General features: G+C 38.9%; 1 protein-coding gene across 2 annotated transcripts in view; it reads right to left on the reverse strand.

The window, feature by feature from the left end:
- mdga1 (MAM domain containing glycosylphosphatidylinositol anchor 1) overlaps positions 1–17814 on the reverse strand; it is a 194631-nt gene that overhangs the window by 10310 nt on the left and 166507 nt on the right. The window contains exon 17 of one of the 2 annotated variants that reach the window (XM_086278667.1): positions 1790–1898. In XM_086278667.1, the coding sequence (XP_086134793.1) occupies positions 1790–1898 (109 nt within the window). Of the gene's footprint in view, positions 1–1780; positions 1899–17814 lie in introns of both variants that reach the window. The other variant, XM_086278585.1, reaches the window with a different exon arrangement.

Consider the following 17814-nt stretch of genomic DNA (forward strand, 5'->3'; position numbering starts at 1 on the left):
GTATATTATAATGCAACACACAGCATTTGCTTCTGTATTTCATCTATGTCTGTACCTGGGGTCCTTCCTATTTTGCTCCGAGTCCTAGTAAAGAGTGTATTTCAATCTTTTTTTCTTCATGTTGGGCTGTGTAAAATTTGTCACTTAAAACTGGTTAATCAAATTGTAGGGTCAAATTGTAGGGTCAATATATTATGATAGAAAGATTTTTTTTTCCTATTAGAAAAAAGTAAGTGAACAGTCTGAAATTTCATCAGATGTTTCCTGTATGTGATCTGGAATGCCAGTAAGGCCACTGTGAAAGATAATGATATATGTATTGATGTCTGTACAAGACTGCGTGTGTGTGTGTGTGTGTGTGTGTGTGTGTGTGTGTGTGTGTGTGTGTGTGTGTGTGCATGTTTGCCTGCATGACTTGGTTTGCAGAGGACAGCTGATGGTAGCCATATTTTGTCTTTTGGATCACTTTCCATTTGTTTTTGTTTTGCTGTTTCTTATATTAACAGACACATATACATGCAAATGAACAAATATATATATAAATAATTTTGAACACTGTGTTTTTGACCTCTTCTCTTGCTATATCTTCTCTAACCTGCAGGCTATTGGAATCCCTCCACACACTTACATGGACCGAAACTGCTTCACTGACACTTTTTCTTGTTGGATTCCCACCTCTTGCTAAAGTTGCTCGTGTCAAACAGTATTTGTATGTAACAAAATAATATTATGAGTACAGCTTAGCTTGACCTAGGATACATTAAATGGTAAATGGCCTGCATTTGTATAGCCCTTTACGTAGTCCCTAAGGATCCCAAAGCGGTTTACACAACCAATCATCCACCCATTCACACACACATTCACACACTGGTGATGGCAAGCTACATTGTAGCCACAGAGGACGAACTGCCAGTTCTTGAGCCACGATCGCCCCTACTAGGAGCAGATTGCTTGATTTAACTTACCATGCAAACTTGATTGGTCAGTTTATTGTGTATAAACATTTTTTCCTCTTCTTGTGCATATGTTTCTGCATTTATCTTCTTTTCTTATCTAAATCCTTAATTATCACACAGTGTCTCTGTAATTTCTCTACATTTCTAAAATAAATAACCCAAGCTTTTAAAGATAAAGAGCAGTGAGCAGAGCTATGCTGATGAATAAAGGATAGATGAAGAATGTAGGGTAAAAGGAAACAAGAATAGATATAATGACAATAAGTGTGGAAGACGCAGCAGGATGTGGTATGGACAGTTAGAGGATGAAAAGATAGCAAGATAAATGCAGTTATTAAAGAAGAAGAAGAAGAAGGACCACAAATTATGATGAGCCTTCCAGCTTACCTCCATGCTGGTGCCCTGTGGTGTCCACTTGTTTCTATACATCCCACACAAAGACAATATTTTCTCTGTGCTCTATATTCCAACACCTCCCATACACTACAGAAGACTTTTAGTTCTCATATCGTGACAGCTCTAAAAATATGGTTTCTATAGCAATTAAATTCTCTATTGCCTTAGTTTATTTTCATTTTAACTTAATCCAGCTCAGGTGAATTTAGTTTGATAATTCATTTTCTTAGTAAGTCGTTGATTTTTATGTATTTCTGCTGAAAATAATATCAAAGCTATACATTTTTTTAATAGAATGGCATTGCCTGTCTTATTTGGAGTTTCTCTGAACGTATGAAGATGACCCAACCACAAATTCCAAAAGTTGCTTTTGTGTGCTTCTTTGTTTATTAAGTATATTTCTACACAAAAATCACAAAATATCTTACCTGTCTTACCTGCGTTGGCTACAGTGTTTTGTTGCTTGCATTCTCCTCTGGTGATAGACACGTCGTCAATGGCAATATCCCCCTCAAAACCCGAGCCTCGAATTCCTTCAAACACAATCTGTTTAGAAAAGAAACATCAACAGATGAATGCTAGCTGAGTATGTCCAGAGAAATATATACAAAAACACAGCAAAAGTTCACAGAATGGCCACTGAGGAATTTTGCCAGAATTTTGTACACTTTGTACACAAAAGTTTGTACACTCCATGATGTTGCTTGCAAAACAACCTTTACTAAAAAATAAGTAGTTGCTTCCTTATGTCTTTATCAGTGTCTCATATTGTTGTGGTGGAAGTGGAGGAATAGCCCGCTCGTATTTACGGTGTAGCTTCACTTCATTTAGGTTTTCAAGCATTGTTGATACACAGCTCTCTCGGCTCTCTTTAGGATCATTGTTCTTTGCATGACTCATTACGGGCCAGCCTTTAGCTGTTGGGATGAAGGGCCTCATATTTGATTCCAGAATGATTTGGCATACAGGGGTTATTTGTGTGGCTGTAAAACACGCCCAAATCACCATCCCCATAGGTGTTAAGTGTTTGTGCTCATGTGCTGTGTTTGGTATTTGCCAAATGTGGTGTTATGCTAAAATATATCAACTTTGATCTCATTTCTCCAAAGGACACTGAACTAGAAGTCTTTTTAAAACCTAAGCTATGTCCTTTTTAGAGAGCAATCTTAGCAACCCTTCCAAATAAGCCATAATTGCTCTTCTTTTTCTAATTGTGTCATTAAACTTAACTTTTCACACACTGAGATATCATTCTTTGGTTTTTGATCATTCTCTGAGCATTTCCAGGTTTGAAGTGAATGGCAAACCAGCCAAATCTGCCAAAATTTATTAAGGTGATGCTTACTTATTATCAGCACCTGCTACTTCTTAATACCTATAAAGGCAGTAAAAGTATACTTAGTTTTTCACAGGACTGGATACTCCGTTAAAACGTCTTAAATTTTGTAAAAATGAATTTAAAATTAAAATGCAAAACTAATTTAATTACTCTAAAGAACCTACTTTCTGTATCTGAAGTTGAGCAATAATAACAATAATAACAACAACAACCATATAATTAATAATTATAGAAAATATGAATACTTTAATTAAATAAAGACATGGAAACATCTATTACAGATAGCAACATGCTAGTTTATTCTCCCATCTCAGGAATTTACAAGCTGCAGTCATATCCTAACACAGTGGTTCTTAACCTGAGTTCGATCGAACCCTAGGAGTTTGGTGAGTCGGTCTCAGGGGTTCGGCAGAGCCTCCACCACAGAGGTCGCAGAGGTCCAGACACACCCGAATTATCGTGTAAATTTGTGATGACACGCCCCCTACAGAACGTGATGGGAGTGAGCGTCCTATCTGCATGATTTGCAACGCCAAGTTGAGCAACTCCAGTCTCGCACCGGCAAAACTAAAGGAACACTTCTTGAAGCTGCATAGAGATGGGGAATACAAGAACACAACACTTACTGAATTCAAGGCGAAGAGAGCCAGATTCAATGAAAGGCCCACTCTGCCTGCTCTTGGATTTGTACCCGTTAACAAACCGATCCTCACACCATCGTATGAAGTTGCTTATCTGATCGCAAAGCAGGGCAAGCCATACACCATTGGTGAAACACTTGTGAAACCAGCTGCGTTAAAGATGGCAAATCTGATACTCGGAACAGTGGCCGAAGGTAAATTATCCCAAATTCCTCTTTCAAATGACACCGTCAGCGACAGAATAGAAGACATGAGTAAAGACATCTTGGCTCAAGTAGTCGCCGATCTGATTTCAAGCCCGGCAAAATTCAGCCTTCAACTCGATGAGAGCACAGACGTTGCTAATCTAAGCCAGCTTGTTTTCGTGCGCTATGTGAAAGATGACATGATTAAAGAAGATTTTTTATTTTGTAAGCCTCTTACAACAACAACTAAAGCAGCCGATGTGAAGAAGCTTGTGGATGACTTCTTCAGAGACAACAATCTTTCACGGGACATGGTTTCTGCAGTTTGTATATGGTAAATGGTAAATGGCCTGTATTTATATAGCGCTTTACTAGTCCCTAAGGACCCCAAAGCGCTTTACATATCCAGTCATCCACCCATTCATACACACATTCACACACTGGTGATGGCAAGCTACATTGTAGCCACAGCCACTCTGGGGTGCACTGACAGAGGCGGACGGAGCTCCAGTCATGCTGGGAAGAAACTCTGGTTTTGGTGCGCTAGTAAAAGCTGATGCACCACACATCATTGTGACTCATTGTATTTTGCACAGGCATGCATTGGCAACAAAACCCTTGCCTCCAAAAATGGCAGAAGTGTTAAAAACTGTGGTGGAATGTGTGAACTATGTGCGAAATAGTGCTCTGAGGCACCGCATCTTCAGTGAGCTGTGTAAAGAAATGGGCTCTGAATTTGAGGTACTTCTGTACCATTCTAATGTTCGGTGGTAATCCCGGGGACAGGTGCTGAATCGTGTTTTTGCCATGCATGTGGAATTAGCCCTGTTTTTGCAAGAGCACCAACACTGTCATGCAGATTGCTTCAAAATCCTGAGTTCATTCTCATTTTAGCGTACATGGCTGATATATTCGCAGCTCTCAATCATCTCAATCAGCAGATGCAGGGTGGTGGAGTCAATATCATAGAAGCGGAAGGACAGCTGAAGGCTTATCAAAAAAAGCTAACGTTATGGAAATGACGAACAGAGAACAACAACTTCGCAAACTTCCCCCTTCTGGACAACTTTGTAAGTAAGATCGAAGATGTGTCTGGAATCGGAGATATTTCTGTATCCACGGAACTGAAGCAAACAATTGCAACGCACTTAGATGAGCTTGCAAAGTCTCTCGACAGATATTTCCCTACAAGAGAGTCATATCCAGCATGGGTGAGACAGCCGTTCACGTTTGCTGTTGAGACAGCAGATGTCAATGATGAATACCTTGACGGAATCATTGAAATTCAGCAGAGCCAGGTTCAACAGCAACTATTCAGAACAACAACGCTCTCAACGTTTTGGTGTCGACAAATGGACAAGTATCCAATTATTGCTAAGAAAGCTCTGGATTTTTTTTATACCATTTGTTACAACATATCTTTGCGAGCAATCCTTTTCGACAATGCTGGATATAAAAATGAAGAAAAGGAACAGACTTTTCTTTGAAAATGACACAGACTTGCCAAGGTGAAGCCACGCATATCTGAACTGGTCTCTCAAAGGCAACAGCAGAAGTCACACTGATTTGCAGGTATGTAATTTGTTGTAAGTTCATGCATTGTGTTGGTTTTGTTCTTTGAACAAGGTGATGTTCATGCACGGCTCATTTTGTGCACCAGTAAAAAACATATCTATGTCTTGAATTTGAAAAAAAAAATTAAAAAAATTCACTAAAGAGGGGTTCGGTGAATGTGGATATGAAACTGGTGGGGTTCGGTACCTCCAACAAGGTTAAGAACCACTGTCCTAACATCATTTCTGGACCCACAACAAGAAAACTAAGCAGGAGACTCTTCTGAACACTTCCCCCATTTTAGCCACCAGCCATCTGGTTTTGACTGACAGCCTAATTACTGTGGTGTACCAAGGCACCAAAAGCCCAGCGCACCCAGCTAATCAAAAACCAAGTGTATTCTGTCTAGCTTCTGAGGAGGGAAAAGCAAATAAACAAGAAAACTTTGTTTCTCCAAAATAACAACAAAAGTAACTCTCTTGACTGCAGTTGTTATTGACTTTTACTGCAGACCCCAGTGCTTGATAATTTTAATTCTGAAAACAATAGTCAGAGTTGTTGCTTTGTAATAATATTTGAGTGTTTCTGCAATTCCAATGCCTCATTCTGTTTTAATTTTTTTTTCAACAGAAAACAGCTCCATGTGAAAATTCCTACATGGGCTGAAGTATACAGCAATAACTTTTTTTTAAACTTCAGCATCTAGCAGCCCTTTAGCAAGGTATTTAACCCTCAATTTATTCAAAAAAGTGAGAACGGAGCAGGTGTTACTATAGAAAGGAATGCAATACTAATGAAAATAAAAAAAACTGCATACACTCTACTTGCATAGTATGTCTGTATACCTACAGGTTAACAAGCGAGCAGGTGCAAGCATGGAGGGGAGGCATGCATGAATGGGTTCACTTTAAAAACTCCATCTGTTAACAGCAACATGCTGCGGTTAAAGTATCAACTGAGCAGGCTTGCTATCAATTTGTGTGTAAATATATCGAGCCAGAGCAAGGGTGGGTCCAATTAACCTGATTCTGACCCAGCAAGAAGAAAAGAGTGACCTAACCCCACATGTGCTCAAAACAAAACATATACAATGGCAGTGCAAACACACTGTTAACATGATCTTAGTTTTGAGGCATTCTGCTATTGTGTTTTAATCTATGAGTCCTGTTAGTATCTAACAGCAAGTTAACTTTAGTGGGCAGATAATAACACTTGTAACCTCGTAATAACAACTTAAACTTTAGAGTAGTTTTCTTCTTTACTTAGCATAAGTTAGATCCGCTCTTGCACAATTTGGCCTCATATATACTTATATATTTCTTATATACTCCAATATATTCTACTCCAGCTGCTAACTAACCCTTGAGTACACCACATAATCCACCAGTTATTTCAAAACAACAGAGCGAGGAGCAGGTGTCTCTATGCATACAAATGTAATTTTGATAGAAAAACTGCACATACTCTCATTGTATACCATGAGTACATAGGTACCCTAATCATTTTCTTATATTTTCTCTCTACTTCTCTCCACACAGAGCCAATTCAATTTCATTCACAAAGGGGAGGAAAGTACAAGAGCATTATCATTTATTCCCCATTTGCTTTCTAATTTATTCCCCGAATGAGAGATCCTCTTTGAATTAACAAATAAAATAATTAGGAGAACCTTTACGCTGATTGCGTGGTGGCGAGGGAGCAAGTCCAGCAGCACAAGCTGTATGGCTTTAACAGGTCTGCTCACATATACAAAAAAGATTTTCTTCCGTATAGGCTGTAAAGAAAATTCTGTGGTCTTCAAGTGAAGAGGCTTATTCGCCACAAGGCCACGATCCTTTAATTTATAAATGCTACAATGAAATTTCCTTGCTGCTTGACTGTCGTAAACATTTTGCTTTATTTATGGTTTTTCTTCCTTTAATTCCAGTTTTCTTTGTATATTTGCCAGCCATAGTGTGATTTCTTTAACATATGCACACATGTACTGTACCTTTACAAACACTTAATTAACATCTTTATAGACTAGAGACTAGAGTATGATAATTGAAAAACTGAAGCTAAATGACTAACACTGGCCTTAACAAAGAAAGGTGCAAAACTATTAATTAACAGTCTCATTTACATATTACAATCTGACCAGCAAAGTTTTTTTTCTCTAAGATATCAAACACAATAGCATGAATAAAACAATACAATATATTGTATTGTTTTATATGACAGGATACTGTATACAATATCCTGTCACTGCAAAATAATGACTTTATATGTTTAGTTTTTGGATATGGCTCAGAGACATAACTGACCAGCAAGTTTAAATGTGAGAACCGACATTGTCTCACATTTAAATATTACTGCTGGGCACTTTGTGGGGGCCTCAACAGTAATGTGCTTCTCAGAGTTTCTAAACCTTGGTAGTTGTGTTTGGTGACCTGCATTTTTGCATCACCCGAGTTATACAGAAATGACAAGTTGGAGAGCTGTTGTAAATTATGCAGTTATCAAATTCTGGGACAAAAAAATGTGATCATAAAAGATACATGTCATATATAATAAAGCTGATATTTCTGTCTTACATTTTCTGAATATTTAAATAAATAAATAAATCTGCACCCTTCATGAAAAAAACATGACATCATTTTTTTTTGAAAAACTGTAAAATTTTCTGTATTCCAGTTCTTGTTATTATACTGCATAACATGTGGGTGTGAAGGATCTTGAGTTAGATAGAAAACTTGCGCATGTGTGTGCGTGCATGAGTGCAGGATCAAAGGGTGTGCAGTAAAGTGTCAGGTTGAAGATGTGAGTGTGTCGTTTTGTCACGCCTTGTAACCTTTAATGTTCCCATTGATGTGCTATCCACATACCAGAGGGGACACAGCTGTGAGAGCGAGGGAGTAAAAAAGAGAGAGACTACATGCACATGTGTGTCTATGTGTGTGTGTGAGAGAGAGAGAGAGAAAGAGAGAGAGAGAGCTTTAAAATACCAGTGCAATGTGAGGCACACAAATGTGGGTTGGCCTGGTTTCCAACAAGCCCCCCAGGTACCAAACACTGCTAGGAACACAGATGGCCTCTGGGTAATCCACAGAGGAGCAAGTAGGGACACAAATACTACTACAACACGTTACCGCCTTCTTTGCAACTCCATTGATTTTATGTGTTCATGTAATTTCTGCTATACAAGTTGGTCTCAATAAACAACCTCATTAAGATGAATTTATTTACAAGTAACCTGAAGAGTGGAAGCTTGGGAAAGTAAAAGAGTGCAAGAGAGATGGTCACAGTTATACTGATATCATAACAAAACATACACCCCTCTATTAGGTACACCTGCTGTATGCCGGTTCATGGAGGTTTGAAGCCTATCGCTGCTATTACTGGGCAGGAGGCCGGGTAGATAGGTCAGCAGTCCATTACAGGGATAGGTTGAAGACACAACACTTTGAAAGCTAAAATTCCCACCTGTGGCCAATTTACAATTGCCACTTAACCCACTGTGCTTATCTTTGAGCTGTTGTAAGAAGCCATAGGTTCCACAGTAAACAACAACACACATTTGTTCCTAAGGATATTATGATCCCTGATAAAGAGCATTAAAGGTCTTAAAGTACCGCTTCAAATTTCCTGACTTTACAACTTTAATATATATGGAAAGTAGTAATCATAGCCTGTAGAGCATACACAATGTAACATCTTACACTTCCTTATCAGTTAGCTCGCCACTGTTTACAATGAGAATCTTGTACTAATGCTAGCCAGAGGCTGGGCTCAAGCCCGGGCTGTTGTAGAGAGGCAGGAAGGAAAGCTGTTTTTCAATACATCATTACTTTTGTTGGATGGAGCACAAAGAGAGAGGAAATGCAGAGCCGAGTGGCAGCACCTCAAAGACTTCCTGGGTATGCAGTCAGTGAGGTGTGCACACGACTAGAGAGTTTGTGTTCTCCATGGACAGCTCTCAACACTAAGCAGAAATGAAACATGCGTCAATACGCAGTCACTTCTGCACTCCGTGGAACTCAATAACATCCACATCAAAAACCACCTCTGGGAATTCAAGCGAATTAGAAAATCATATTGTTCAAAGGGTACATTTGAGATAACAAATAATGGACACAAAAGGCTACCACTGTTTGTTTTTCTATTGAATTTGGATAAATGGATTCTTTGGTGGCAGAGAAAAAAGAATTAACATTTACATTCAAAGCAATAGTCACAGACAGAGCCACTGCTGCACTGACCAACTCAGCGATGGGCTATTTAATAGTGGCTAAAAGAGCAAGCTACTGTTTAGACATGCTAGAAGAAGGGAAAGTCAAACCATATCATCAGATTGCTTTGTAGAAACCCACGTTGACAATGAAAGTAAGTAATTTAAACTTGCATGGATATTAATACGAATTTATCATCTTAGACTATTCTATTATAGCTATTACCAGACACAAGTAATTTTATTAGAGATATATTCATGGTTCATACTCTAGTGTGTTCCAAGTCTAAAAAGCACGGATGGTGGCTAATTACATTTTAGCCCCTGGCTCAGCTGCAGTGGAGGGGTGGTGCAGTGAGCCAGAGACCACACCTCCGCCACAGTAGTCAAAAAACAACAAAACATATAACTCCCTTATATTTTAACCCTGGGGAAAGAATTCAAAGTCTAGGCTGCTCAGCTTTAGATGGAGAATTAGCCTTCGTCACCAACAAAGCTACTTGAATTTGAAACCTAGGTCACTTTGAAACACAAATTTTGTCTCTGCATACATCCAAAGTCAAAAGGATTTAGAAACACGAAGCGTGGTTTCCTGTTTTGAAAATCAGAACATGGGTTTAGATTTTTAAGAGTTGGTTTTAAGAATTAGTTGATTACATCTTGTGCAGCACATAGAGGCCGTATTACATTTCATTCATGTTGATATAAGCTGGAAGAGAAATTCTTGAGATTCTTGCATGTTAGTTCATATTAGACTTAATATGACTTAATTAATGCAAATATATAAACATGGGGCAATGCATTTAGGTGTGCAAGTATGGTCACAGCATGTTTAAGTTTAAGCCAAGCACCACAATAGGGAAGAAAGGTGACTTAAGTGACTTTAAAAGTGGCATGATTGCTGGTGCCTGACAGGCTGGTCTGAGTATTTTAGAAAGTGCTGATCTGCTGGGATTTTCAGCGCAGATATCTCTAGGGTTTATAGACAATCATCCGAAAAAGAGAAAATATCCAGTCAACAGCAATGTTCTGAGTGAAAATACTGTCTTGGATAGAGGTGGATAGCAGAGGAGAATGGCCAGACTGTTTCACACTGATAAGAAGTCAACAGTAACTCAAATAACTACTTGTTGCCACCATGGAGAAGTACATCTTTGAGCACACAACATATCAAACCTTTAAACAGATGGGTTTAGAGCAGCAGAAGACCACACTCCTGTCATCTAAGAATAGGAAACTGAGACTACAATTTGCATTCACTAAAATTGGACAACAGAAATTGGGAAAAAATCTGTCTGGTATGATGAGTTTCGACTTCTGCTGCAACATTTGGTTGGGATCAGAATTTAGCATAAACAATGGGCATGGCTCTATCATGCCTGGTATCAATGGTTCAGGATAGTGGTAGTGGTGTCATGGTGTTTAGATATCTTCTTGGCACATTTTGATACTCTTACCACTAATTAAGCATAATTTAAATACCACAGATAACCTACACTGAACAAAAATATAAACGCAACACTTTTGTTTTTGCTCCCATTCCCCATGGGATGGACGTAGAGACCTAAAATTCATTCCAGATACACAATATAACCATCCCTCCCAAACAGTGGTCACAAATCAGTCCAAATGTGTGGTAGTGGGCACATCTGCTATATTGAGATAATCCATCCCACCTCACAGGTGTGCCACATCAGGATGCTGATCTGACATCATGAGTAGTGCACAGGTGTACCTCAGACTGCCCACAACAAAAGGCCACCCTGGAATGTGCAGTTTTTTGCGCTATTGGGGATCTGGGGACCCAGAACCGGTCAGTATCTGGTGTGACCACCATTTGCCTCATGCAGTGCAACACATCGTCGCATGGAGTCTATCAGATTGTCAATTGTGGCCTGTGGAATGTTGGTCCACTCCACTTCAATGGCTGTGCGAGGTTGTTGGATATTCGTGGGAACTGGTACACGCTGTCGTATACGCCGGTCAAGCATATCCCGAACATGCTCAATGGGTGACATGTCCGGTGAGTATGCTGGCCATGCAAGAACTGGGACATTCTCAGCTGCCATCTGCCCTGAACAATGTGAACCATGATTCATCCGTGAAGCGCACACCTCTCCAACGTGCCAGACGCCATCAAATGTGAGCATTTTCCCACACAAGTCTGTTACGGCGAAGAGCTGGAGTCAGGTCAAGACCCCGATGAGGACGACGGGCATGCAGTTGAGCGTCCCTGCGACGGTTTCTGACAGTTTGTGCAGAAATTGTTTGGTTGTGCAAACCAATTGTTCCAGCAGCTGTCTGGGTGGCTGGTCTCAGACGATCTTGGAGGTGAACCTGCTGGATGTGGAGGTCCTGGGCTGGTGTGGTTACACGAGGTCTGCGGTTGTGAGGCCGGTTGGATGTGCTGCCATATTCTCTGACACGCCTGTGGAGACGGCTTATGGTTGAGAAATGAACATTCAATGCACGGGCGACAGATCTGGTTGACATTCCTGCTGTCAGCATGCCAATTGCACGCTTCCTCATTGCTTGTGGCATCTGTGGCATTTTGCTGTGAGACAAAACTGCACATTCCAGGGTGGCCTTTTGTTGTGGGCAGTCTGAGGTACACCTGTGCACTACTCATGATGTCAGATCAGCATCCTGATGTGGCACACCTGTGAGGTGGGATGGATTATCTCAATATAGCAGATGTGCCCACTACCACACATTTGGACTGATTTGTGACCACTGTTTGGGAGGGATGGTTATATTGTGTATCTGGAATGAATTTTAGGTCTCTACGTCCATCCCATGGGGAATGGGAGCAAAAACAAAAGTGTTGCGTTTATATTTTTGTTCAGTGTATATACCTTTATGACCACAGTGGTACGCATCTTTACATTTTACAGTCTTATAGTTCTCTCTGAGCTTTGTGCAATGAATCCCTAATTACGTAACATTTCTATGATTTATATACTTGTTTTTTCTCTCTTCCTTTTTTGGGGTGGAGGAGTCCAAAATTTTTAAATAAATAAATAGATAAAGTTTTTCTTTTCATTTTAACAAAATGGCCCATAAAATGGGGATTCATTTTATCATGCACCACCAAAATCTGTGCAGCAGAAGATGCCTGAAAATTCTCCAACTGTAATTTTTAATCTTTAAATCCCCAACATTTGCACTGCAGACAGTCTTATACCCATTAAAAACTGTGGGAAGGTTTTATTAATAAATAAATAAAAATGTATTGAATATCACACAGAAATCAACTGGAAATTTACTATCTTTTCTACATTTGCTTAGCCTTAAGTCATTTAGGCGTGGAGGTTATAACACACCTAGACAGTACCAGAAAGCATATTTGTTTTCAACCGCAAATAAGCGTTAAAAATCCATCCTTTCTAGATATTATTTAGTTGCTAAAGGCTGCTGGTCCTTGCATCATATCCTTGTGAAGACACAGCAATATCTAGCTACATCCTTGTAGCGAAAACACCATCCCCCTTTAACACTCATCTCCTCCTATCAAGAGTTTTTGAAGCAGTGAACTGAAAGCAAAAGGCAAAATGGGCTTAATAGACCCACTGAGTGTATAAAAAAGAAGCTATGCAGTACAACACAACAACACCAATTGTGTCATAATTCCCACCGTGAGCAGACAGCTCAAGTCATTACTATTGATTATGAGGATACCAGCACTCCCCAAAGACATACAAAGAGGAAGAAGAAGACACATACAGAGGATGGGTGGAAAACAGGATAGCTTGAAAACCCACAGCAACAGAGAGTAGTGGCAGGCAGGACTAATCACTGAGATGGGCCATGCATTTAAAACCTTTATGATATGTATAAAAGTCTTTTCAAAGACAACAGCAAAAGTTATTGATCAACCATTTTTTTTTTTTATAGCTTTTCTATAGTAATCTCAACATTTTGAGGGGTTTTAATGCCAGATTCGGGGGTTTAATGTGATAACTGGCTAATAATGGGGATTTTCATTTGATGATCACCATTGTTTGTAGATTTACAATTATTTTGCAATTGAATGATGACATTTCTTGTGTGTTAATTACTTATATACATAAAAAGAAAGAAAGAAAGGCAGGGAAAGAAATAAAGTTTGATCAAACACAACTTTAATCTATCAAAATTATCTAAAAAGTTGTCCTTCTTAGATGCTCCAAACATATTAATTAAATAATGTATTAATTAAACCATGTAGGAAACAAATAATTCAGAGTGATCCTGTGGCCTTACACTGGCCTGCTGGTAATTCTCAGTTAATGATAGAGCAGTAATAGGAGCTGAATGGAGGAGGAGGAGGAGGATGGGCTGCTCAAAAGAGTAACTCAAGGAAGACAGACAGGTATAGAGCAGAGGGAGAAATGGGGTTCACCCTTCTTATTTCATTTCATCAGGCCCTTGGGGAGCTTGGAACATAACAGAATGTCGTAAGAAATGAGGCAAAGTGAGAGACGGAGAGAAAGAGTATGTTTATCAGCTCACCTCCTCTGGCTGGCTCGTAGGATCAAGGCTGCTTGCTTTGTACATTATTAAACAACTCCATTTGTTACACAGCAGTGGTTTGTGTGTATGTGTGCATGTATGAGCTGAACAGATAGATCACACCGAAATACTGGAATATCTGTTGTTGTAAAGGTAAAGAAAAATATGTTTTTAGCTAAAGGAGCGAAGCTAAAATAGCCCATAGGATTTTCTCAATATTTATCATACCCGAAAAGTTTTGTACAAGTGAGTTTTCTGATATTAGACTGTGGCAGCAAAGGCATTAAACTGTATAAGTCAGAAAAAAGAAAATGTTCTGAAAAATTTCAGAATTACAGACTGACTGATGTCGTGTACTTTGTATTTTTGTCAGGATTGTGCTGCCGAGCACTCTTAAATATTCTTGCTGAGTGTTAAGAATTAAAAATTAGAATTAGTGCAATCATCCTAAAATACAGCTCAGTGAGGAGTAATTGGGAACCCTTCCATTTCTTAATAAAGTTGAAATATTTTAGGGTCATACATAAAAAAGGACACAAATACAAATATAATATGAAAAAATATATATGCAACAACAAATCTGAAAGACAGTAATGGCATAATGCACAAAGTCTCTAAGACATGTGCTGAACCAGACAAGCAGTACATGCATATGAACAAAAAGTGTACACCTTAAAGAGAGAGACACCAGCCATGTACAAGGCAACCCTCAGTTGCCAAGGAGACGACCCCTATCGTTCATGCATCCTTCCTTATTCATCCATCCTGCCTCATCTACCTTTGCAAAGTCACGTATAAATGGGGTGGATGAATAATTAAGCTGCATTAGGGGCTTTATTGATGAAATAAAGACATCCCCACCTGACTCACTCCATCTTGTCATACCCTTTTTGTAAAGTACCTTTTACTTGGTTTGCAAACACTTACACACAGTTTCCTTTTTGTCTTTTTCTTGGCTGTATAATTGCTGTTGATAACCAGCAGATGTTAGTACCTTATGCCTAAGTCACACAGACCCAAGGACCTGTCAGTGATCCCCTGGGAACCACTGGTCGCAAGGAAAAAGGTGTATTCCCTGACTAGTTGCAAGTGTTTGCAAAATGTCCCATCCATGGTATGAAACATATACTATTGCCTTCAGAGTGAGATCTCAACTTAAATGAACCTCAGTGAGCTGCGCAGTTTCAATGGTAGAGCTTTCATATTGTTTTAATACGTGACCGTTTATATTACTTCTGAAAAAAGTATGATTTGTTCTGTTGTATGTGCATTATGTGCTAAGAGTGGATGCTTGTTTTCATGGGTAAAGAGATTACCTTACTGCAATTTAACAACTGTGTTGCACTTCAAAACATTGACGTCAACTACCATGCCAATACAGTATTACAGAAGAACCTTAAAACATACACTTTGCCCATGGGTTTAGTGTTCGCTTCCCCTTTAATAGTTAAAGAAACATTGGGTAGCAAAGGCATGGTTAATGATGAGCAAATGCAGCCCCTAGCTAAGACCTTCAGCCCACATTCATCATGAATTCAATTTCCCCAATGCACGTACAAAGAGTATCTGGAATCATTACAACACAACTAGCAGGCATCCCCTGCTCATAAATAAGCCTGTTAATTGACCTGTCATAGCTAATTGCTGCAGGGGATATGAGACTGGTGAGTGTGTGTTTAAGAAAAAGAGTTTATCTGTACGTCTGCATACTGTACTGTGCAACAACCACCCTTTGTATTTTCCTAGGCAAAGGGGAACTCGATAAGGTGATTTATTGACATGTAAAAACTAGAGATGGACCGATCCGATAGTACGTATCGGTCCGATACTGACCTAAATTACTGGATCGGATATCGGAGAAAAATAAAAAATGTAATCCGATCCATTAAATATCACGAAAGCAGCTCACAAAACTTGCGACACGCCTAACTCACCTCAGAACGTTAGCACATTGGAGCAGTATGCATCACGTGATAGAGCGGCTGTGGCATGCAGGACCGGTCGGTGGTCTGGATAGCATTTGGAGCTTCGCTAGCAACCCGGCATTTCATCTCCGACAAAGTTATCCCGAGAGAAGTAAAGCAAGTGTGTAAGTCCATCTCTGAATGTTTGTAAAGCATTCCTGCGTTAAGCTTAACAAACGACTGCCTCTTCTTGCTGCTACTTCAATCATGAAACTGCTTAACGATCAGCTGATCGGCTTTTCTGTTGTGAGTCAGTGTCTCTAGTTTGCTTTTGGCCCACTTTGCACCAGAAAGAGGAAACCAGCGGATAAACAACAGCAGCACGTTTAAGCTTGATAAGCTGTTGTTAGAATTTATTTAATATTACTTTCTACTCCAGGATCTTTTTCTACGTAGCTGACGCTGGTAACTGTGCAGGGGCGGATCTAGCAAAGTTTAGCCAGGGGGGCCGATAGGGCATTAACAGGGAAAAGGGGGCACAAAGACATACTTTTCTTTCTTATTCTCATTTAAAATGTCTAGCTTTTAATAAATAATTATCTGACACCCAAAGTTTTAATTTGATGCAAAATGAATAGAAGTCCATTACTGTATATAGTGACTATTAAGTCTAATATATATATACATACTGTAAATACCCTAGTAAGCTATAGTACTTTTTCCTTTGGGAAGGTACCATCTGTGCAGTCTGCAATTTTGTTGAAGAAAGATGTTGAATCTATTTAATATTTCTTGAAAAATAATTGATTTCTGTGCATTTTTTTTCACACTGCATCAAATTAAGGTTGATTACGTCGATTAAGCATCATGAGGTGGAGCGTGAGGGGTGGTTCCCTATTTTTTATTTATTTATTTTTGTTGTTGCTGGGAGTTGGAACCCTATTAGTTAGGTTGCTTAATATTTATGCTAAGTACTCTTTAAAATACCAGAATAGGGAGGATGGTGTAGGTTTAAGTTTATTAGATTGATCAGTATTGCTGAACTATGAAATTTTTTTTTTTGCATACAGGTATAACAGAATAGCTTTAGTGTAGTTGTTGTTTTAAACTTGAGTATGAACTTATACAAAATGCAGCAAGATATTTAAAAAACAGCTTTGTTGATTAAAAAACACTATATCGGATTCATATCGGTATCGGCAGATATCCAAATTTATGATATCGGTATCGGTATCGGACATAAAAAAGTGGTATCGTGCCATCTCTAGTAAAAACATACATGTAGATGCAGTATGCAAGGCAAAAACAATCCTAATGAGGCTGAAAGTCAGTATTTGGTATGACTACCTTGATTCTTTAATGGTGAGATGGAGGAGGCAAATCCATATTGTTCATTCGTGTTGTGCTTTTCTTTTAATCCAGGTTTGCTTTTACTGTATTTGGGACCATTGCTATACAGAGAAGCAAAGCCTTTTCAAGTCAGGTGCTTTCTACACTGAATCAAAATCTAATGGTAATTTTTCTGTGTTCATAATTAAATCATTTTTAACAAAACCACTGGCTTAAACACAGCCCAAACCATGACTGAACCTCCACCATGTTTTACATTGGCTGCAGACACTCACTGACTTGTTTTGTGTATATAATCAAGTGATACCTGTCAAGTAATTGAGTGCAGATCTTTTAACTGTTCCCATAATTAGATCTACTGTAACGGGCTAACGAGAATACTTTCACTTTACGTGATCATGTGATCCTGTTGTTTGGAAAAGGTTATCTGCTGGCCTGAGGTTAATTATCACTTTAAAAAACAGACTCAAAACAGTTTTATTCTCACAGACTTGCATTTAACTGTGTGTATGTGATTATGTGTGTGTGTTTTAACTTATATTTTACTTCTTTACAAAGCTTTTTAAAGCTTTTATCTTCTGTGTCAAGCACATTGAGTTTATGTGTAAGGAAATATGCTACATATATGCTGTACCCCTCTTGACCTCTTCACATATATTTAGTGATGATTTGAAACAACAATTTCAAATTTGAATTCATGATTCCACAAGACCTGCTGCCACTGATCTTCTGTCCAGTTCTTGAGTAATATGGCATACCTCAACTTTACTTCTATGTTTCTCTTTCTTATC

The sequence above is a fragment of the Aulonocara sp. 'chitande type north' Nkhata Bay genome, linkage group LG1 (assembly GCF_057382095.1).
Source record: "Aulonocara sp. 'chitande type north' Nkhata Bay isolate Kocher_YH1m ecotype deep benthic linkage group LG1, A_spYH_male_GT1.1, whole genome shotgun sequence".
NCBI classification, from domain to species: domain Eukaryota; kingdom Metazoa; phylum Chordata; class Actinopteri; order Cichliformes; family Cichlidae; genus Aulonocara; species Aulonocara sp. 'chitande type north' Nkhata Bay.